The sequence below is a fragment of the Mchenga conophoros genome, linkage group LG17 (assembly GCF_057382185.1).
Source record: "Mchenga conophoros isolate Kocher_MC1m ecotype Shallow Benthic linkage group LG17, M_conophoros_male_GT1.1, whole genome shotgun sequence".
NCBI classification, from domain to species: Eukaryota; Metazoa; Chordata; class Actinopteri; order Cichliformes; family Cichlidae; genus Mchenga; species Mchenga conophoros.
Genome location: NC_140542.1, coordinates 28311346 through 28334047, shown reverse-complemented (window position 1 = coordinate 28334047; position 22702 = coordinate 28311346). Strand labels below are relative to the sequence as shown.

The 22702-nt window shown below is 41.0% G+C and overlaps 1 protein-coding gene across 1 annotated transcript in view; it reads left to right on the top strand.

Moving 5' to 3' along the window:
• Positions 1–22702, top strand: part of snd1 (staphylococcal nuclease and tudor domain containing 1) — a 176454-nt gene that overhangs the window by 145821 nt on the left and 7931 nt on the right. Inside the window, exons 19-22 of the mRNA XM_085251073.1 lie at positions 5300–5423; positions 7471–7540; positions 10305–10418; positions 14750–14953. Of these exons, the coding sequence (XP_085107199.1) occupies positions 5300–5423; positions 7471–7540; positions 10305–10418; positions 14750–14953 (512 nt within the window). The remainder of the gene's footprint in view (positions 1–5299; positions 5424–7470; positions 7541–10304; positions 10419–14749; positions 14954–22702) is intronic.

The window sequence follows — 22702 nt, the reverse complement described above, 5'->3', positions numbered from 1 at the left end:
AATGGCCTTTTTCCTATTTTGCCTTTCTTTTACACACTGTCTGCAGGTGATTGCCTTACAGGTTCTTTGTTGACCAAACACGGGGGCCAATGATCTCATAACAGCTTTGCAGTGTGCTTGCTCTCACTGCAGGCCTTCCAAGCCAGTACGCTGTATACTGAGGCTGTGTTTTGTTGTTTGTCATTGCTGCCTTTTTACCTTGAAATTGTTGCTCGCATGTCCTGAAACACAGCCATTCCTCTACCCCGAGAGGATGAAGCCTGTCCAAACCTCATGCATATTTAACACCGCAAACTAAGCTCCGTTCAGTGTTTGTGAATCTCTCAGATGGTAGATGATGTACCATCCATGTATCCACACAGTCTTTGACTAGCCAGGCAGGGGGCACAACAAAGGTTCTGCAGCATTTTCAACATGAGCGAGAATGCTGATGTAAAAAAAAAAAAAAGAGAATGCTGAGGGGGAAAAAGGCTTTTGGGGTAATTGTGTGTCTCCTCTAGATCTTACCATCCATTTTGCTTTTATAAATCTGACTGAGCTGTAGCTAGGTTTATGTGTCTGGATCTCCTCCAGTCAGTTATTTCCCTGGCAGTTATCTTTTCATAGATGCTCTCGGCTTTGACTCCTAATTTTGTCATTCTTATAAACCAGGAAATTGGAAGGCTTTCATAGGTAGCCATTGCTCTCCTGGCCTGAGCTCCTTTCATATTGTGATTATTTACCATTCTGTGGGTTTAATGCCTTTTGTAAACAGCTTAATAGAATTCAGTGGAGCCTTGGGATGCGTAGTGAAAGGGCACTTGATTTGCTGTTTTTGTTTGTTTTTTTGTTTTTTGTTTTCCCTCGCCTTTGTTCACACACCATGTGCCACAAAAAAATAAAATATGATCATAACTAACCTGTAACATGTCAGTCTCTCTCCCCTCTCTCTTTTTCGCTCACCTTTTTGGTTGTTTTCTTGTTTTAAAGCCTAATTGTTCCCTCGCTATTCTGTGGGCATTCAAAATGTAATTACATATGATTTACAAACAGCTGCATCCATAACGGTGAATAAACAAATTACAGAACGAGGGAGGGGGTGGGAAATAAACAACAGATGAATAAAGAGATGAAGACAGAAAGAAATTGGCCGCCATAAGACACAGTCAGTGGTTTGGCTGCTTTTTAGATCGTCACTTTGGCTCTCCATTCAACGCAAAATGAGCACTCACGCTTGACATGGTTTACCCAATCTGCACGCAGATATTTAGTTGTCTTCATGCCAACGTAAAATGGGAATCTTGTGCTGTAATGCAGCGTTTCCTCGCTGTCCTTCCATGCTAATGCGACTCTTCCTATTCATTCAGAATTTCCGCACTTGCGTAAGCTTTTATTCAATTCACCCCAGATGGCAAATTACTTCTGTCAGTGCTCACCTGCAGTTTGTGAAGTTCATTTTAGCTTTCTTCCACACTGATTGCAGTCAGAGGAGACCTAATTGTAGGTATTTGTGTGTAATTCCTTGCACATCCACCTTATTTCCATGTGCATTTTGTTGTTGTTGTTGTTGCTTTTGTTATTATTGGTGTTGTGATTTGCACCTTGACAGTACACTGATGCTCTTCTATGGACAAGCATAGACTTAAACCTGGACATATGGATGGAGTGTTTCTGAACTTAGATCCAAGAATTTTGCACTCCTAATTAGACCTTCAAATCCCAACACGGAATAATGATAATGCGCGAGTCCCACACTGCATACTAAATTGAACACACCTTGCAGTCTGCAGATGTGGAAATGAACATTATTGAGTGCTCTGTCGGTGTCAGTTTGCAACTCTATCAGGTTGAGACTGAGATAAGAAAGTTCTGGAGCTCAACTGTGATGCAAGAAAATGCATCTGGTAAATAAGGATGTATTATAGTCTTCATTATTTTCTTTCTAGAGGATAAGAATCAGGAGGTGAATATGAATATGTTAATTTTCTTCTTCTTCCAAACATCAGGGAAAATAGAACCCTTAGCTCAAACTGTACCAAACAGCAGTGTACACGAGGAAATAAAGGTGATGGGCACTAAAAGGCCCACCTGCAGAGTGAGATTTGTTTAGGAAGTCTGCATAATTATGCTCATGCTAAAATCTGTGATATGGTGGTCTCATAAGCTCCAGCTTCCAGTTCAAACTGTAAATAATCCATTCTGTTGCTCGGTATTGTAAATACCATTTACATCAATAAAGCATTTTCAATTAAATGCACACACATTGGCACGCACTAACTTTTTTAATTTGCTTAATAAATCAAGGAGGTGGCTGACTGTGGAAGCTGTAGTCCACTGCAATATTAGTTATTCTGCACCAAGCCACAGTGGTAAAGCTGGAGTATAACGATGCAACCACCCCGCCTGTGTGCGTGCGTGTGTGTTTGGTCCATATGATGCAAGTTGTTTAGAAAGCAATTCATCTGATGTGTTTTCTAAAAACTGCTTTCTCTACAAAATGCTGAGGATGGGTCTGTTTGGTGTGTTGATGCTTCTTCCCCACCGCTCTGCTGCATTCATTAGCAATTGCTGTACCAGTGGGTGGCTAGTGATGTGTCGGACACCCCCACCTTGACCGCCCCCCACCCCCCCTCCTCACAATCAAACTGAGCTCCCAACTTTTCTTACACACTCCCACAATCCCTTTGTATCCCTCGTTGGTGTTTTTCTCCAGGTTTGACAGCATGCAAATGAAGGTTTCCTGTCTGCTGTTGGTTTGCAGCTTGCCTGCCTGTCTCGGCACAGATAACCGTGGGAAAAACAGCATCATTATTTGTGTTTTCTTGTTCTCCACAAGCATAAATAATTTTAGGTGTTAATGACAACTCGCAGCAGTACATAAGTAAAAAAAAAAAATAAAAATAATTTTTTTTTTTTTAAAAAGGTGCGTGCAGTGCCTGCCTCCAAGCTGTTTGATAGTAACATGCATAAGCAGCACCTACTAATTTTGCACGCAGATACATGCACACGCTGACTGCATTTATTTTCACACAAGAAAACAGGTTAGTGGGAGAAAACATGTTTTTGTAATACCCCAGTTATACTGTAAAATAAAAGTACACATGTACAAGGTGAGAAATTGGGTTTCTACCCAAGGCTGACATGCTAGGTTCTTCTATCCATGCGGTTTAAAAATATCCGGATCTGCTATTGTAAGACTGGGAGTAAGTGTATGTGTAGATGCAGTATTGTCACACAAAATATTGATATGAATGTTATGTTTACCGCTTACTACGTGATTTTTATTGGGGGGAGGAAAGGAAGCTATTTGCAGTATTTTCGAAAGCATCTCTGCTTTCCTTGAATAACCTCCAACATTTTCACAGTGCTGTATGTGTAATGCAATTTTGTTTTTGCCTCAGTTTCCTTTCCCATTGTATGAATTTATGTTTTTAAAGATGCTCCATTGCACATGATTCTGGTGCTCCTGCCCACAAACCCCCTCCAGGTGGTAGATCAGTGAAAATGGCCTCTAAAAATACCACCATGGAAATTTATATGGGCCACTTTACTAAACTAGCTGCTGTAATTGCTTCCACACTCTTCATACAGCTCTACACACAAGACGCACAGCCACTTGCGAACACTAATAGACATGCTTGTGTAAACATGCTCTGCAATACACAAATAAATATACTGTACATAATACACAAACACCAGAAAAGTGGCTCTCTTGGAGATGCACATACTTAGTGGTGTTCACAATCAGCTCCCCAATTGCAACTGATGGGTGCAAATCAGGCTGCCACTTACTGCAGTCATTGGATCCATGAAGCCCTGACTCATAATCTGATTTCTCAAGCTCCCGCCATATCGACAGCCCCATTCTCGCCGTGAATCCACCATAATAGGTCTCCCTCGCATGATATAATGGCTTGATAGGCCATAAAGACCCACTGGGAGAGCTGGCTTGCTTAATTTAAAATTCTGTTTCTCTATCAGAGTCAAGGCATAACAAGAGAAGCAGGTTGTTTTTGGGTTGTTTTGGTATCTGTATCTGAAGGCGTTAATGTTTTGTTTTTGTTTTTTGTTTTTTTCCCCCACTGAGCCACCAGTCGTGCTTAAGTGTTGAAAAAAAATAAGCCTGATTTAAATTTGACTAATCTTACATTCAAGGTCATCGTCTTGTGCACCTCTGGACGGGTTTCAGCGTGGCTATTATTTTTAGATCTCTCAGTAGAAGTCATGTCCCCTTGCACTTCTGCCTCTGTGATTCACCTCCAATATGTCAAAAAAGGGCTATCCTTCAACTTGATTTTCATTTTGAAGAAGTGGAAGCAAAGATTGCATTTGAAAGGCCAAAAGAATTCCTGCTTTTTCAGTGCATTCAGAGCATAGGATGGCAGACTGGAACCCACCATAATCAGATTGTTTGTATTCCTCAAATGTAAAAAGGCTGATGCGGTATTGTCGTCGTCGTGCCAGGCAGGCGGCACAGACACCCAAGTTTGTGAATGCGATAATTCGAGAACAAGCCAACGTACAATTTTCAAATTGATACCATCTATTTTTCTGATTCATACAGAATCTGTTCTGCTAGAAATCTCAGGGAAGTTTGAATTTTGGTAACCTCAAGGTCAAGGTCAGAGGTCAAGATTTCTGAAAGTCTTATGTGTTTTCAGAACTTTTTGAGCACACCTATTGTGTCTGTCTATATGAATCAAGGCATAAAGTACATTCTCTAAAGCAGTGATTTAATTTAACTTGAACTGAAGTATCTTATTGTACTCGAGCATGCAGGAATGCTTTTAATTTATTCATAACAAAAAGGAAAATGATTATTAGAAGTTGCACCATTCGGTTATGAAGGGAATAAACAAGCCGACAGAAAAATACTCACTCTCACAAGAAGCATCATAATGCCTCACAAAGCTGCGCCGGACTTGATTTCATTTATATTCATACAATTATTTAGGAGCCCTGCATGGGGTAAGATACACGTGTTCATTTTCTGCCGCTGCCTCAGGATCCACCCTCCATCAGTCACATACTGCCAGCAGCTGAAGGGAGGAATCACAGCACCTCTGTATAGGATTTGAATGAATTTTAGGTCCATTTTACACACAGATGTTACATATTTTTAGTTGCTGCTGCATCAAGAGTGGAAAGTCCCATTTTTAGTCGGGTGAAATGCAAATGGAGAAAAGATTGAAACCACAACAATGTTAAAAACTGGCCACTTGCATGTAATGAGTATAATTTGAAGAAAACTCAAATTACATTTGGAATTGTAAGTTGAACTCCAGTCCTCACCTGTTATCTCACATGCATTTCCTATCAGGAAGTCAGCTGGAGAATCTGATGGAGACCATGAGAGCAGAAATCGCCGCCCAGCCACCAGTGGAAGGATCCTACTCTCCACGCCGGGGAGACTACTGCATAGCCAAGTTTGCTGATGGTGAATGGTGAGCATGCGTTATAGTTCCTCTGATGTTAGCAGCCTCATAGCAACCTTATCAACATTGTCAGGTCATCTTATGACAAACAGGAAGGATTAAGACGTCTCTCCTTTGACACAAGGGTTATTAGCTGCTGTTCTTCAGTATTATAAAAAACATTACATTCAGTTTTCTAGGCAGTGATATGAATGATGCAGTGCATGTATAAATAGTTCGATCGGTGCAGGTTTTCTTTTCTCAATGAATAATCACCCAATTTTGACAGCACCGGTCAGGAGTGACACTGACCTTATTATGTGGATCAGGTGTCAGCTGATGTGATTGATGGTATCTGGTTTCTTCATCAGTGTCATCACATAATACAATGGATGGCCAACTTATTGATGGATTTTACCACAATACTCGGTATCAACAGATGCCCCGAGGGAAGAAAAAAAGAACTTGATGGTGGCGCGTGATTTATCAGCTGAGGGAAGAAACTCGAAACTAAACATTTATTTTATACATTTTTGTGAGGTACAATATGTGCTTGCACACTGTAGTTATTTCCCTCACAGGAACACCTGACATTTCATTTTTACCTTGTCTCTATTTAAGCCTGTGTCGACTGCAGACACCCACAGGGTGTAATTAGTTCAATGCCACTGCTTTGGCCCTTCAGAATCAGCAGTAGCTTGACAGTAGCTCACATACACACTTCTTCATCATCTCCTCACTGGATGTTCGTAGTTTACAGATGGTTATGGGACAGATAGAAGTCACAGTGATCGAGGGAGGGAGAGGGAGTCTGTCAAGAAGGTGACGGTGAAAAAAGACCACAAAACTGATTAAAAACCAAATGTTCCCCCAACCCAGGTGCTGTCCTTTCGTTCTTCCATCCCTCCTTCCATCTTCCTGTCCCGTTTTTTCGGGGCAGGGCTCAAATTTATAGCAAACCATCTGCTGTAAACCTTTCACTTCTTTAACCTGTTTTTTGTGGAAAAAAGTCTGTCAGGAACCCCACTTTAGGTGGAAAATATCTGATATCTTTGTCATTTTTTATTATTTATCAGCAAGCTAATTACATTCATTGTTCTCTGTATCCGTATCGAAGTATTTTGTGATGCATGCGGAATGTCCTCCTTTCATTCGGGGAGTAATTAGAAATTTGTCGCCTTACAAGGCCTCTCGGAATACCACAGAGTCAAAGTGAATTGGGGGGAAAAAAGAGCGAATAAGAAAAACTGTTCATTAGTCACTCGTCACTTTGTCTTTTGCTCTTCTCATTCCTGTTCTTTGTGCCCATTGCTGTTGTCTTCCTGTTAATCACTTATTCAGTTTTAACTTTGTGCTCTCGTTTCTGTCTTTGCCCATGTGGACCTAATTATTTGACTTTTTCCTGCTGTCCTTGGTGTGCAGCCAATTTTTCTTCCTCACGCTCATTTGTTAAAGTTAAGAGTCAGCGATGGTCAGATGAAACGACACAAGTGTGAGGGAAAACAAGTTCTTATGTTGCGTCTGTATGAATTGAAGAATTCACAGGAAGGATTTAGCCACTGTTGAGGCATTTTGTTGTTTTGTTTTCAAGGGTTTTTTTTCTCCCTTTAATTTAACCCTGATTAGTATGTCCTTGTAATAACAAGTTTATTTTCATTCGGATTGTCGGATACGCTTGAAAATATAACCGTTACAAAGTGAAACTGCTGGGTTTTTTGATTAGCACTAATGCACTGACGTTATTTGCTACAAGGCAAAAATAGGTTTAAATTTCTCTCTTTTATTGCATGGAGCCCCCCGTGCAATTCGCACAGCCCTGCTATGTCCTGATAGATCCCCTTTGTCCCACCTCACCCCGCCTCCACTTCCACTCCTCTCCTCCGATCACAACAGACAGATCCTCCAACACATTCTCCCCAGGGAAATAAGCACAGAATCATTTACTCATCTCCTTTTCCTCTTGTGCCCTCTGTCTTCATCTGTTTCCCCTGTGCTGTATACTCTCTCTCTCTCTGCTCCCCGCTACCCCTTCCCTCTGTCTCTCTCTCAATTATTTTTTATTTTTTTGCTGTTACAGGTACAGAGCCAGAGTGGAGAAAGTTGAGTCACCGGCAAAGGTCCATGTCTTCTACATTGACTATGGCAACGTGAGTAACTTTGTGACGATGAATTTGACTGACGTGTACATTCTTGTCTTTGTCCCTTAATGATGGATTATCATCATTAGAATATAAAACAAAGTGCTGGTGTTCAGGGCTCAAAACATATGCACAGTAGCAGTGCTTTTTCCTGGCCAAACCCAACAGCCAGAAGGAGTTTAGTAACTGAAGAGGGATTTTTTTTTTCCCATTATTATCCATCTATTCAGTCACCAGTTGTTTGCTTGTTCCCATATTTATTCAGCTGGAGTTTTTCTTTTGATGTGACTGAAGCAGACTGCTTTTATTCATTCTGTAACTATGACAAAAACAGAGCTGCCCCCCTCTCTGAGGATTCTCCTTCAGTGACTCCGTGATGACGAAGGCACTACATCCTCACATACGCGTTACAATTGCGTCTCTGCCCACGTGCGTACACATGCTTTCGCATCACCATACCACCAAGTGGCTCATTCAGCCAACCCCCACCCCCGCGACCACCCTGCGGAGTTTTCCCATGATGCAGTGGAGCGGCACAGTGTGTGACTGACCTCAGAGCAGGGGACACATCGAGGTTTGGTTGGCAGATGTGATGCATCCTGGCATGTTGCTGAAAGTGTGATTCTCCGAGGCTGACCCGGCACACAGAAAGGGGAAAAAAATCAAGCTGCTGTGTACCTCATTCTTTGTAGTTTTGCGTCATTTCAGTTTGGGTCAATCTGGCCTTGATTTTTATGGCTCAGGCTATTAGCTGATAATGTTGCAACCTCGCTCGGGAACAGGTCAGTACCTGAATTATTATGTGATCATTAGAAAACACAGCAGAACACTTTTGGCATTTCATTTTTAAAGCCCGCGTTCAAAGTGCTGTCAAACCAGAATATGGCGGCGATAAATCTTAACATTTTAGCCATAATAAATGTTCAAGGTTTTCTCTGTCTAGACTGTACAGACCAGTGAACACATTAGCCTAAGATATGGGGGTCATTAAATTAACTCCCCACTTCTAACGGCCATATTTGTCTGACTTTCCACCACAGTGTAGCCTGTGGTGATCAGTGATTGGTTATTGCTCACGTGTGCCCTACCTGTGTTGATATATCAAGTTTAGTGCTTCATAACATTGACATACAGTGCATACTTTTAATTTTTATACATTTTTTAAAAAGATCTGGGAGCCAAGTCAAAGCACAGCACTGAACTAACAATCGGTATTGTGAACATGCATAAAACTGTTGTTTTTATGGACTTTTCTGTGACATTTTAAAGGGGACCTATTGTACTTGCTTTCTGTCATAGATGTATTGTTACATTAGTGGATGTTCATATTAAACATGGCCAAAGTTTTTAAATAATCTACAAGCAGTCACTGTGAGCCAAAACCTCAGGCTTCAGACAACTTATTATTACTTTTTGCTTTGGATGATGTCAGTGAGAGCAAATGCACTTAATAAAGATCTCCCACGCACAGCTCTGGCCCCACCGACCCACTCTTCAAACCTTTTGTTTCTGAAGGCTAGCCAATTAGGGGAAAGCTGGTTTAAAGGCAAGGGGAACAGAGGTAAAATGGCTTGTTTTACAATACTCCACTATAGTAGCTTAGAGTCGAGTTCAAGAATAGAAAATCTGGTTTTGGGAATGAATACAGCAGGTCCCATGTAATGTCAGTGCAAAACAAATGAATTCAACCTGAAATGCCTATCATAGGCACTTTAAAGATTCATTTTTGTGATTTGGTGTTGGAAGCATTTGTTGGTGACAATCAATTTGACATGTATTGCTTTCTTTACTCTTAGCTCGTAGCTAAACTAGAGAGCAAATCTAGTTTAAGCTACGTTCACGCTACATTTTGACCCTATGTGACCCATATCCAATCATGGTATGACAGTGTGAACGGCACAAATCCGATATGGGTCACTTTCGTATGTGGTACTGAATCCGATACATATCCGATGTTTTAGAAAGCGGCTGCTGTTTGAACGGTCAAGTCGCATTAAATCCGTCTTTTACGTCACTGACACAAGACAGACGCCAATTATCAGCTCTGGAGAAGTGCCCGAGAAGACATCGCGAACGCTTCCTGGCCATCCAGCGTAGATGTCAGTGAAACTGCTGGGAAGACAACGTTGGAGAAACGTGAACATTTTATTTATAGATTCTGACAGAAATCTGCAACTATCCTTTGAAGCCCTGCTCCTCTCTTAAACAGCAATAAGAATAATTATTAGGTTATTTACATTATTATGTAAATAACAAAATAACTTAAAGCAAAAATTGGGAAATGTAAAGTCCGAACTCTTTATATTAAGGGCCATCTATCAAACAATACTGTTTGCTCTGGGTCTAAACAGAGCGCGTTGTGTGTGACGTCTTCTTTTGCGCATGCGGGCCGCTTTGAGGGTTCGCACTAGAGCGCGTTTGCTGTCACATTTTATTTGTAGTGTGAACAAGCAGACACAAAAATCGGATTTGATCAAAAAATTGGAATTGAGCATTAAGACCTGCAGTGTATGATAACAAGCTATGTTTTTTTGTGTGGGTCATATAGGTAACAGTTCACTATCTCAAAATGTGAAACTCATAAACAGTTTAAGGTTTAAAATCTGTACTGTTTGGAAATACCATTGAGGCTTCACTGATCCTGTAACTGACCTAATTTCTTAAAAAATGGAAATAAAACAAACTCCATTTTTATGTGATTGCAATTGATGGGGCAGCTTGTAATGAACTTGTTTTGTATTGATTGTTATTTTTGTCCTTCTTTCATATTCAGAGGGAAGTTGTGTCATCCACCCGTCTGGCTCCCATACCTCCGGCCTTCAGCACCAGGACCCTGCCAGTACAGGCCACCGAGTATACCTTCGCCTTCATCCAGGTCCCCCAGGACGTAAGTGCACAGACGAGCACGCGCGCAGAGCTGAGATATGTGTCGCAGCTGAAAGCTTCAAAATTAACTTTGAGATATCGGCTTCTTCAGTCTCATTTTCTGCCAGCGTTTGAAAGTCGACTTTCCTGGCAAGACATGACAACTGTTTGAGTTTCACTTATCACACGGGGCGATAAGTCTGCAACTGACAGACGGGGTTGAGTTGTCATTCCAGGCGAGTGTTAGTGAAAATTATGCTCATACATAATGCATATTGTACAAAGCAGACACAACAATGACAAACACCAAGTCATTGATTTACTTGTTTGCACCAGATTTGAATATAATTGGGTGCCCAGACATGGTTTTATTAACAGTTTGATAGGATGGATTTCGATATACACGCTGCTTCAGCAGCCCGAACTTTCTCATGTTACAGAGCGATTAAAAGCCTTCCAGTTGCTTTGTGTGTTTGTGTACTTGGACGTCCATCTGACCATCTGATAGCAGAGCACCAGTGCATTTTTTTTCCTCCACGGCACTAATCTTCTTGTTTACATCTGAGTGTGTTTTCTCAACCTCCAGTGACCACTGGTGTGTGTTTATGTCTCAGTATGTGTGTGAGTGACTGTGTTTTGCGCGTGTCATGGGGGGTCAACCGATTGGTAGCGTTTTGAGCGAGCAGCATCCCGAATAGAAATAAAACAGAAGCATGTTTTCGTTTGATATGTGCCCGATTGGCGCATTCGAGTGAGTGTTTACAGGGTTTGGATTTCACTTAACTCGGTGTGCGGAGCATTTGCGTGTTTTCACAAAATAATATGATCACACACATTTACAGTAAACAGAGTCTAAATGTTTAGGACGGCTGTGGAATCATTTTTACGGTCAGTTTAGAGGCTGTAGTCTGCGATGCACTATTAAATGCATTTGCATTTAATAGTGCATCGCAGATTATCAAATGCACTTAACAGTGTAAGCAAAAGAGGCTCCATTTATTCTAAAACATGGCAACCCTTTGAAGGAACTGTTTTGTTTTGTGCATCAGTGAGACAGCCTGTTGCGTTATACAGTCAAATTGCAAATTTGATATCATTATGTTTGAAAATGTAGCGTAAAGTATTTTTAATGGGCTTGTGAATGTGAGGAAACATAGCAGAGTATCAATCAAATCCACATCGGCACCCCCTTTAAAAACCACTGGATAGATTGGCACAGGGATGTCAAACATAAGGCCCGGGGGCGAAAATCAACCCACCAAATAGTCTAGTCTGGCCCAGTGGACATCTGATAAAAATACAGTTTACAATAAGTTTATAAATAAGTCTAAAATGTAAAGTTTTAGAGCTTTTCCTGCTGATGAAGACCTCTCACCAAAGTAACCTCATAATAGATAAATGATGAAAAAAAATGTTCACAGAAATAAAGAAAGAAAGAAAAAGAGATTATACAATGACAGGACGGTCTGTGCAATGAGCTAACAGATTCTTTTTTGTCATGTCACATATTTATTCCTCACAATTAAAGCTCAAAACAACATTTTTTTCCATTTAGAAATTTTTAAAAACAGACGTTGTGTGAAATTGATTTTTTTTTTTTTCATATATATTAAAATTTGTCAGGGATTAAATTTGTAGTTAAACTTGTTTATACTGTGGGCTGGACGTGGCCTACAGTATCAAATTTGTTTAATATCCCTGGCATCGTCAATATTGAAGCGTAACCTAATATATCGTTGGATGTGAAAACAGAATCACTTTCACTAAAAAGGAAGAAAAAGAAGAAAAAGTGCATGTGTTCACAAGCAGGTGGTACCAGGGTGCATGCTGTCACCTGTCTCATGAGTCAGTGATGAAGTGGCCCATCTGTTGATCCAGCCCAGGGGACAGAGGCATCACCTACACCTTACAGCCTGCAGACACACACACATACGCGCACAAAGCTAAACCACATGTTGGAGGTTGACATGCACCTTACCCCTCTCTGTCAGTCTGCATCTGTTCTTTCCTATTTCTCTTTTCATTTTCCTCTTCTCTTGTGTCCGCCATCTGTTTTTTCTGAAGCCTTTTACTACGTCACTCAAACTGACAGCACGTGACAGCCCACAACCCCTTTTGTACCACACCTTTGCTGCTGCACTTGAAAAAAGCTTGCTGCCTTTGTCTTGCAATCTGCAACCTGACACCTTTACACAAGATGTTCACCATCCCGAGTCATTCATTGTCAGTCGTATATCAAAAAATAATTTCCCCAGGGATCAATAAAGTATTCTGATTCTGATTCTGATCTTTCTTAACACAGTTCTGCCAGTAGCATAAGATCATTCTCCTGCCTCCTAATGCCTTTTCATATAGCGAAAATATCTTTGTAGGGGGGGAAATGCCAAGGTACACTCTCACTGTTCTGCTGTTATGAAGGAATAACACTTCTAACTTAAAGTTTTTATTTGGAAAGAGGCACAGCGTGTTATTTCCATGACATCTCACTCCAGCAGCATCTACCACACATTTATCAGTAATTAATCCAGTTTTCTCGTGTGCATCATGAACTCTCAGCTGCCTTGCCATTTTCTTTAGTTTGCCTTTTCAGCTAATTAAAACTTTTTTTGCTAAGACTGTTCTTGTAGAAAAGATGAACACCCAAGTTATTTCTTTTAACAAATGCCAGAAAGAAGCACTCCAACCAAAATAGCCACTTTCTAATGGTAGTGGCTTATAAACAAGCCTACTATTCCATCCAATTACTCAATCACGTACTAAACTGCATCGCTTACACTGGACTGCTATCGATCTCTTCTCATTAACAGATGTGCAAATTAAGCGGTGGAAAAAATACACTTTTTCTTTTTTTGGGGGGGGGGGGAGCTAAAATTCCAAAGCAAAGCTCATTAGACAAAACTGTAGAACACCTGCTGACACTACGCATCTATTTTATTCTTTTCAAAATTTGCTTCAAAAAATTTTCGCAAAGAAGACAAATAATTTTTGCTTCAAAAAGAAAAAAGAAAAAAAAGGTGCTTTGTGCCGGGACAAGATGTAACATTATCTTGTCTGAGAAGTTTGGCTTGTGTTGTTTTTATTAAAAATTACATTTTCTTCATAGCATTTTAATATCGCTCAAAGCAAGTCATTTTAAAAAAGAAGTGTTTTGGTATCCGAATGTAAGCTGAGGTGCAAATGCAAACATTGTTGCCCTCAAGTGCTTCAGAAATGTCTGTTCTACACACAGTGGATGAGAGCGGGTCACTGAAAGGCACTCATTAATTTTGTATCGTCTCTTCACGAGTGTCAGTGCAATTCCTCTTCTATAGTAGTCTCTCTCTGCGTTTTTCCCTTTCCTCCTGTATCAGCTGTCTCTCTTATCTCCCTCACTCTCTTACTTTCTGACACACACTGACTCGCTCTTCCTCTTTTCCCCTCTCTCAATGTTGCCTCGAGCTTCCCTGCAGCGCCTGTGACAAGTTGGCCAGGGGGAGAGCGGGGACAAAAAAGGCCCTTAGTTTTGTGCCTAGAACAAGCTTCCCTGCTCACACACACGCACACACTCACACACACGCACATAACCCAAGGGCGGCTAGTTCGAAGGGGGTTGCCATGGAGACAAGACCAGGGCGAGAAAGAAGGGAAGCGAAGAGATGGATGGAGTAGGGGAGAGATGGATGATAGCCAGGGACTGATTTTTGTTTCTAAGTGTCTTCTTGCCTTTGAAGTTGTGGCTCCTTTTTTTTTTTTTTTTCCCCCCACCCCGATTGCTGGAGGACGTGAGGTCAGGATTGATCTGCAGCTGTTCCACCTCCTTCTCTACCATATGTTCAAACAAATGCTGGCCTTTCACATTTGAGAAGGTTAGGAATTAGAAGAGGTAACTACCTGAGGAATAAGAAGAAAGGAGAAGACGACTGATCTAGATGAGGAGAAGGTTCAATAGGAGTCTAACCGTAGATGCTTCAGACAGACTAAAGCCTCTTCAGCTGGTTGAGTAGATAACTGTCATTTGTATAACTGACATGAATGAGGTGGTGTTATTATTGTCCAGTAGGGTTTTTCCCCCCCATTTACCAGTGTTTGTTTCCAACAGAATGATGTTACAGTTTGGCTGGTGCACATCTACACTGCTTCAATCAGTCTCTAGATTGCATTTGTGAGCTATCAGTAGTGATAACCTACTTAATTATCTCTTTCATCTTTTTTTCTTTTATTTTCTCTGTCCCCTCTTATTCATTTCTTCTATTATCAACTCAATTTTCATTTTTTCACTCTTTAATCCAACATCCATTTCTACCCAATTGTTTCCCTCTTGCACCACCTTCCATTCCTTCCTCATCTTTTCTTAAAATCTTCTCGCTTCTTCAGGAGGACGCCCGTGCTGATGTGGTGGACTGCGTGGTGCGAGACATCCAGAACAGCCAGTGCCTGTTGAATGTGGAGTACTCGGGTGCCACCTGCCCACACGTCACAATACAGTTTGGGGACACCAAGGACGACGTGGGCCTCGGCTTGGTCAAAGAGGGCTTAGTCATGGTGGATGTCCGTAAGGAGAAGCATCTGCAGAAGATGGTAAGTGAGGAGAGGAGATGTGATGCTGGTGACGCAAGCTCTCACTGTTAGATTAAAAAAAAACCAAATTCCTTGTTGTTTCTGTTGTTTCCATGCTGCTTCTCTCCCTTGGTGAATTGGCTGCTGTTATGTTTAGGCAACCAGACCTATTCTCAGTCTAAGTTAATTAGTCTTCTGGTCTCAACAGGGCCATAGATGTGGTAGTCGTGTAATTACATAGCTGATATTTATAGGTAGCGTTAAGATTTATAGTACTGCTGCTTTTATCAGTTCCACTACTGTAATGTTTGGGTTGAGTTTGTGTTTTGTTTTTAGACTTTTTTTTCTTCTTGTGGAAAATAAGACATTCATGATGTGTTAAACAGAGAGAACCTGAAAGAGCTTTGTTTGAAATCAAAAAGTTAAATCCGCCTCTGTTTGTGTGCAGTGAGCTGACGCGCTGAATGATACTCTGACCTTTTCACATTTGAATTTCTGAAAATACTTCTAGCCAAATAATCAGCTGACTAATGGTTCCTTTTAATTTTAGTTACCCATATTCAATGAGGTAGGCAGTTGAAAACTGCGTTTATCCACCTGGATGTAATTCACTAGGTGTTTCAACAGGCTGCTTGTTTTGCCAGTAAAGTTTAAATGTTTGTTTCTTCCTGCTGTAAAATCCCGCAGCATGTGAAACCGAAAGCCGCCTTCACCTCTCTAAAAAAGTTAGAACCATTCAAGATTGGGAATAGCAAAAACGCATCATCATTTCTCCATGGCTGACATCTGAACCACTTTTCAATAATACAGTCTTAAATAATTTAGCCCCTGTGCCTGTTTAAAACTAGTCCTTGCTGCCCATCTTTAATTGTTTCAATGCAGTTCAACTTTGCAAACAGCGGCCGACAGTTATTCATAGTTTGTGGTTTGGGTGAGATGTGAATTGTGTGTTTTTGCTTAAGATGAATTAACAGTTATGGACTGCCTCCCAGAAAACAAGTCAGCGAGAGAAATATGATGTCACTGAATTTGGATCTCAGCAGTGTTCACTGTTGACAATAGTGCAAGTTTGTTGGACTACAGTTTTAGATACACAGTGAATGTTTGGCGTTCTCACTGGCGAATGACCCGATTGCATATTATTTCACATTACGAGGTCTTTTGCTTCCTAGCAGTTAAGTAATCACCACGTTTTGGTGCTAGTTTGTCATGGAGAATTTCTCGATACATGAAAGCTAGTACTACACTGGAAGGCTGCAGATTTTCTAAATGTAAACACTGTGGCACAAAGGACTTAATGCTTATCTCATCTCACTTGTCAAACGCAAGTCTCGCAATACACATTAAAACACCTACACTTTGCCTCAGACGGTGGCCATTTTGTCAAACCACAAAGCATCACTCATGTGCTTTTCTCTCATTATGCTAATTCTCCTCGTAGACTCAAAGCCACTCTGTACATGAAAGATAAAGAAACATGGAGGATATTTATTCCTGCTGCAATTACTCCTTCTGCACAAGCGCAATATTAGTCACTCTTATTTATTTCAAAATTAAAGCTCACAAAGGAACAGAGTAATGTGTCCACCAGAGTGTAATCGCTCATAAATATAATCAGATTCTATATTAATCTAAATTAGAAGCTACTGGGAAGAAGAGACTTGTCAACGCAGTGTTTCAAACAATTTATTTACTCTCCCATCCCGCCTTAGTCAATAAAGCACTGTGCATCGTTGTGAGAGTGTTTTGAACTCTGACCTCCCAAGAATAGCCAGCAGCCGTAATGCAGTCTCTGGTTAATGGTCCCTTTAGACAAAGGACGGTGATTAAAACCTCCCAGCAGTTCAACTAATAGGCTTATAGACTCCACAGATTTAGGTTTTGTTGGATCAAACAGTTCCTCTTTAGTATGCAACAGCTGTGCCTCCACATGCATTTGCCTCTTCTGTGCTGGCTTCAGACAAATATTTTGATGTGGAGAAAGCCTAACAAGCAGCAGTGTTGCCAAAGTGTTTACAAGTGTGTGTTAAGTAAAGCTCTACAGCTTTCTTGTTGATAATTCCACCCATCAAGTCGGCTTCCAAGCTCAAAGCCATCTTCCACAAAACAAACTCGAGTAGGATCAGACGACCTCTGAAACATCTAAACGTGGTGAATTGTGCGTCTGAGTCACACTATATGTGGGCTTATTTGCTAGACTTCTGTTTGTTGTTCTGCTCTTTATAGCATTATTAGAAATGATGAGCATCTATCGGTTTGTTGGGTGACAGAAAATCAACAATTGATTAAATGTCTTTGGTTGGCCATTTGTTTTGTTTTTTAGCCAAAAAGAATAACGTGTTAAGTAACCAAATATTGTGGAAATGAATTGATAATTAAAATACGAATGAGTTTTAGCCTGAAAGAGAACCATTAGTTTTTATAGTTTTAATCGAAAATCAAAGCTGCTCAAAGTCAAACTGTTGTACAGTTCCCATTTCCCTGTTTCTTGTAGGCTGCTCAGGATGAATGTGTTCACCTTACTTTACATTTTGCTGCAGTGAACTTGGACTGTTGATGGAGAGTAATTTGTGTGCAAGGTGCATTGTGGCTGGGAGATTCATGAGCTCAACTGTGCCTGCTGCTAGCACGACAACAGAAAACGTTATCTTGAAGGTGCAATAGAGCCAAAAAAATGTACTAAAGTACAACTTCTTGGTGACCTCTGGATCATTCTTCCCCTATATAGAAATTCTCCCAAAGCTCAGTAGTGTAGTATCCAAGCATTCTTGCTTTGCACTCTGTGCTCTTTTACTCCTCCCTTCTGCCTTTTCATGCAGCTAGACTATCAGCCTCCTTGTAAAAATGACTTTTGTCCTTTCTATTTGTTCCATTTTGTCTCTGTTCTTTAGTCATTATCCATGCCTGGGCATTGGAACACGGTCATTGTAATCTGTACTCTAGTGCTAAAGCATTACGTAACAGATGGGCTGTGATGTTCACTGGCACTTCAGCAACCATTAATAGTCAGTCATAAGTGCACGGAAGGTTAACACCAGTCTTTGAGGATGGCAGTGTCGCAATAGAGCAAAAGCAGGAAGGAAAATTCATCCATTTGGGTCTTTATTTCTTTTTTCAAATACCTCTCTGCCTTAAGCCCTTCTTTAGTAGATGCTCACTATGCACACCATATGGACAGCTATCACATCTGCTGTATAGCAGTGTCATGAAAAGGTATAAACATTGTGAAAGTGTAGGTGAAATGATGATCATATACCAGCTGCTTCATCTTAAATCTCTAGTTCCACTTTAAAGGAAGGCGAGAAAGAGGAAATGGGAAAATCAGATGGAAGATACTGAGCCTAATTATGATCAATAGAAAGTTCTTAATAAAGAACTTACCCACTGATGTCCTTGGAAAATAAAGCACCAATTCATATAATATGAAAATGATCCAAAGCGACAGACTAACCTGAATCAGAACAGCTGTAAATATTTTAAACTGTTAACAACTGTTAATATTCACCCTCATAACATACTGGATGTGCGTAATCAAGAGATTTTAATCTCATAGTGTAATCTGTCACATGCATATGGCATATCATGTGTAGTCCATCTGCTCATGTGTTTTTATTAAGCTTTTATATTTAGATTATCTTTGTAGCTGTCTGTTCTTGGACTCTATCACTGTTCTGACATTTTAAATTCAGCTATAGAGCTCGACATTGTGCACGCTTCTGTGGTAACAAAGAGGTGTTTGTGTACTGCTGTGCTCTGACTGTTAGGTAAATTTGGCCACAGTTCGTAGAAGAAGCCAGCTGTACATGTTTTCATCAAATTAGTATCATTAATGAGCAGTAAAGCTGAACAGCCACGTTATGGTTGCCTTTGGTAGCAATATTTAGAGCGATGTGTCATTTGGTCTGATTGCCCCTGTTGGCAACTGCTGTCATTGAGATGAAGAAAATTTGTATCTCTTTACTTCAGTGTAAAATGGAGCATTTGTGTCATTTTCTCTGACAGTAAAAGTGTAGAGGGAAAAAGGCATCGGGATGCACGAGAAAACAATTTTCCATCCAGTTATAAACGCTTAAGAATGACAATGCTGTTCACTTTGGCAAACAAGAGATAATGAATGTTTGCCAAATGTCCTGTTGGAAGGTTCTGTGTACAAAGAAAGTGACTTTTTAAAAAAACACACATTTAGATCCTCTCTCATGCGCTAACCTGAGACTTGAACACAGACTTCAAGGCACAAGAGATATACTTAGCCAGCCTTAAATCGTCCTGGCACCATCAACTATCCACTCGCAGAAGGGCAGCTTTCCACACTGGTGCCCACTTAACAGACTTCTGTTTCTTTTTTCACCCTTTTTATTGTCTTTCTCAACTCACTGTTCACCTTATCTTTTTAGTTTTTTCCACTCCATCCCTTCTTTCTTGTTCCACACCTACGCAGTCCATTCCTCTGAATTCTTGTATATACCAGTGCCTCATTTCTGATTGTCATATTTCTCCCCATGTGTTCTGTTTTCAACTTTTAGTATATTTATGTTATCCTGGGCCCGAGCCATGTCATTTAGATGTCAATGGCGAGGTGCCTCATTTGGCTTTTGCTGATGTGCTGATTTGCATTTCGTCTTTCAGTGCTGTGTCATGATGAGCAAGAATCCCCGGGAATTATAGTGGAGAAGAGCTCAGATCAAACCTGCTGGTGGCCTCATAATGAGCTGTGATTCAAAATGCAGTTATGTGCAATTATTTGCAACTTACCTCAGATGTTTCTGTCCTTCAAACCCACACAAGGTCGATAATAATGCCCACAAGTTGCATGACAGATATATTATTTTCTTTCTACCTGATTGGGCGCACAAGTAATAAGTGCCTGGAGCAGATATTTTTAGCTACTGCACAGAACTTCACACTCGCACTTAATATTTCTTTATCCAAGTTGTAATGAGCCTGTCATGGCAGCTCAAGTGGAAGATGTCTGTGTGGTTAGGAGCGCTGTCGTTTGTGCTCTGCTGCTTTTCACCAGTGTTTTCTGTCAGCAGCTGCCAACAAATATGACTGATTCAAACTGTGGCGGGCCACGGTGCCGACTGTCTCACTCGGTCACCTCATCTAACCGAAGTCTGTGCTGGCCCCCAAAGTTCATTAGTGTTACAAGCTAATAATCTCCAGTTTACTAATTACAACTCAATTACAAATACGGAAGCGTCTGCCTTCACCACCATAATTATTATCAATCACCAACAGCCAAGCTGGAGTATCGACTTCGCTTCCACCTTGTTCCCCACAGAAAGGATTAAGATACCTTAACCTAATGTATATAAAGATGGAGAGAAGATCTTTCCCTAAATGTTTTCGTGAGTGTGTCGGCAGAAGGTGGACTGTGGGGGAAACAGCTGTGAGGTGGCCTATTCAAAGTGAAAGCTATAATTACCAGGAACCCCTCAGGAAATATGGTTTTATTTTTTGCCTTTTATCTTCTTGCTCTGTATTCGTGCCGTATTCACACTGATGCTTTGCTTTTACCGTATGAATTTTGAGCAGCTGACTTTATAGTTGTGAAAAGCTTTGATGGCCCAGAAGAGACGCCTGTAAGCGGAAGCTCATATGATGTGAGGTTTGTTTATTCAGACTTTTTTTTTTCCCTTTTCCTTACACAAAGGGCCTCTTGGGTAGTGTAGTTTTCTTACAACTTGCTATAGTCCCCAGTGTTAGCTAGTAGGACAGAATAATTGTGTTAATGGAGTTTGAAAATGTAGATAAAGAGGGAGCCGAATGTGGGGAAATCAGGAAAGAGGGTCACACGTGCAGAGGGCTGCCTCCAGGGATCGCCTCTTCCATTTATCAAACCACGATTGCCCCTTTAGTCTCCAGTCAAGGGTCTCATGTGGTGAGCACCTCTGCTGCCATGCTGTTAAGGCACTGCTTTGGACATTGAAGATATGCCTCCTGGGAGTGTTGTTGCCTCTGTAGAGTAGGTTCTTTGTAACAAATTGAGGCCTGGTGGGCAAACCACGTTTCATGTAACACTGTTCCCCAAGAACAGGAGTCACATATGTAGCTGTCCCTCATGTATTTGACATGGAGGAAAGGAGGAAAACAATAGTAAAACACACAAGTGCAAACCTGGGTGATGAATACCAAAGATAAATAGTAATGTAGTAAAATTTGTGTTTGTGAAATTGTAATAAAAATGCCAATAAGATTAAACGAAGAATAACAAAAAATAGCAGGTTGGAGTTTGTGTGGCCGAGTACAGAAAGTAGGTACCCCACAGTGTATCAGATTTCCGCCGCCTCCGCCCCCAACCCAAAAAGTCGTCACCGTGTCATTTATAAATGGCTTTTAGCCATATCCAGTCCACCAGTTGACTGATTTTTCAGGTTGATGCCCTCGCTTTTCAACCCCCAACGCCTGTCACAGCCCATCAAGAGCCTCTTCATCCCCCCAAAACCCACAGGGCACACATAAACACCCCCCCACTGAGTGTCACGGGTGTGTTACAGCATAACCGCGCTCCACCAATGGCTCAATACCTAATTTACAAGTAGAGTTAGAGATGGGGCCTTTTAATGGACATTTTCTGCTCCCCGTTATTGACTGCATACACACTAGCATGCACTTTCCTCCCCTGCTGGCACTGCTCTGAGGGTCTTTTTTTTTTTTTTTTTTTTTTTTGTACATGTCCTAACTGACACGCGCCACTTCACAGATGCCATTCCTTCTGCAGATGTGTACACACACACACACACACACACACACTGTTACGCGCCATCCTCCCTCCTAAGACCCCGGGGTGAGTACAGGAGGGGAGCAGAGGCACCAGGCTGTTTTAATTTATTCTGTTTTGTGATATGACCTTGCTGGGAAAAATAAAATGGTACTGGAGAAGAGCAAAATGTTCTTGCACAACTTTTATGAGAGTAAATTTGCACGTTAGGGTGAGATGCAGTGGTGTTATTGCTAGACACTGTTTGCATTTGCATTTGCATTTGTTGTATATGCTGGGGGTACACGAATGTGTCCTCTTTAACTCCACGAACCTACGCTGGTGGGCTTGTCATGCCACGTTCCCAACAAAGCATCTGATCTCATCCGACAGCCATGCTGGGGGGACCAGCATGTAACAGGACGTAGTCTTAGTTTGCAGCAGACAGGGGCAATGACACTCATGCACTCGATGGAAAGGAAAGCGGTGTGCTGTGATTTCTAACACGAGATAAAACGATGGGTCATCGCAAAATGGAGTTTTGCTAATTTCATTTTATCTCGATTATCAGGTTTTAATAAGTGTTGCAGGCCAACAAGGGTAGTCTGGTAGCTCATTATTTGGCACTGTTGCCTCATAGCATGAGGGACCTAAGTTAAATACCCAGCTGGGTTATGTCTACTTCAGAAGCTTCAATTTCTCCTGCTTAGTTAATGCCAGAGCATTCACGGAAAAGACAGGATTTGAATCTGAAGAGTTTCACTTTGTGGGCAAAATAAACAAATAAGCCAACAAAAATAGTTAATTGTAAGCATTTGATTAGGAGAAATAAAAGCCACACACAAAAATTTTATTGCCAGACATTGTAGATCTACTTTGTTTTACATCCATTATTAAGAAAATAAATAAAAAATCTGATTCAGTGTCTTTCTATCTTGTCTTTACATAAGCACCACTGTATTCCTTCAGTCCTGACACATGACAAACCTTCAAGGAGTCCCTCCCTTGTTAGCTATGCGTGGACATGTTGATTGAAAGATGTCTCATAGGACAGTCCATTGCTTAACAGA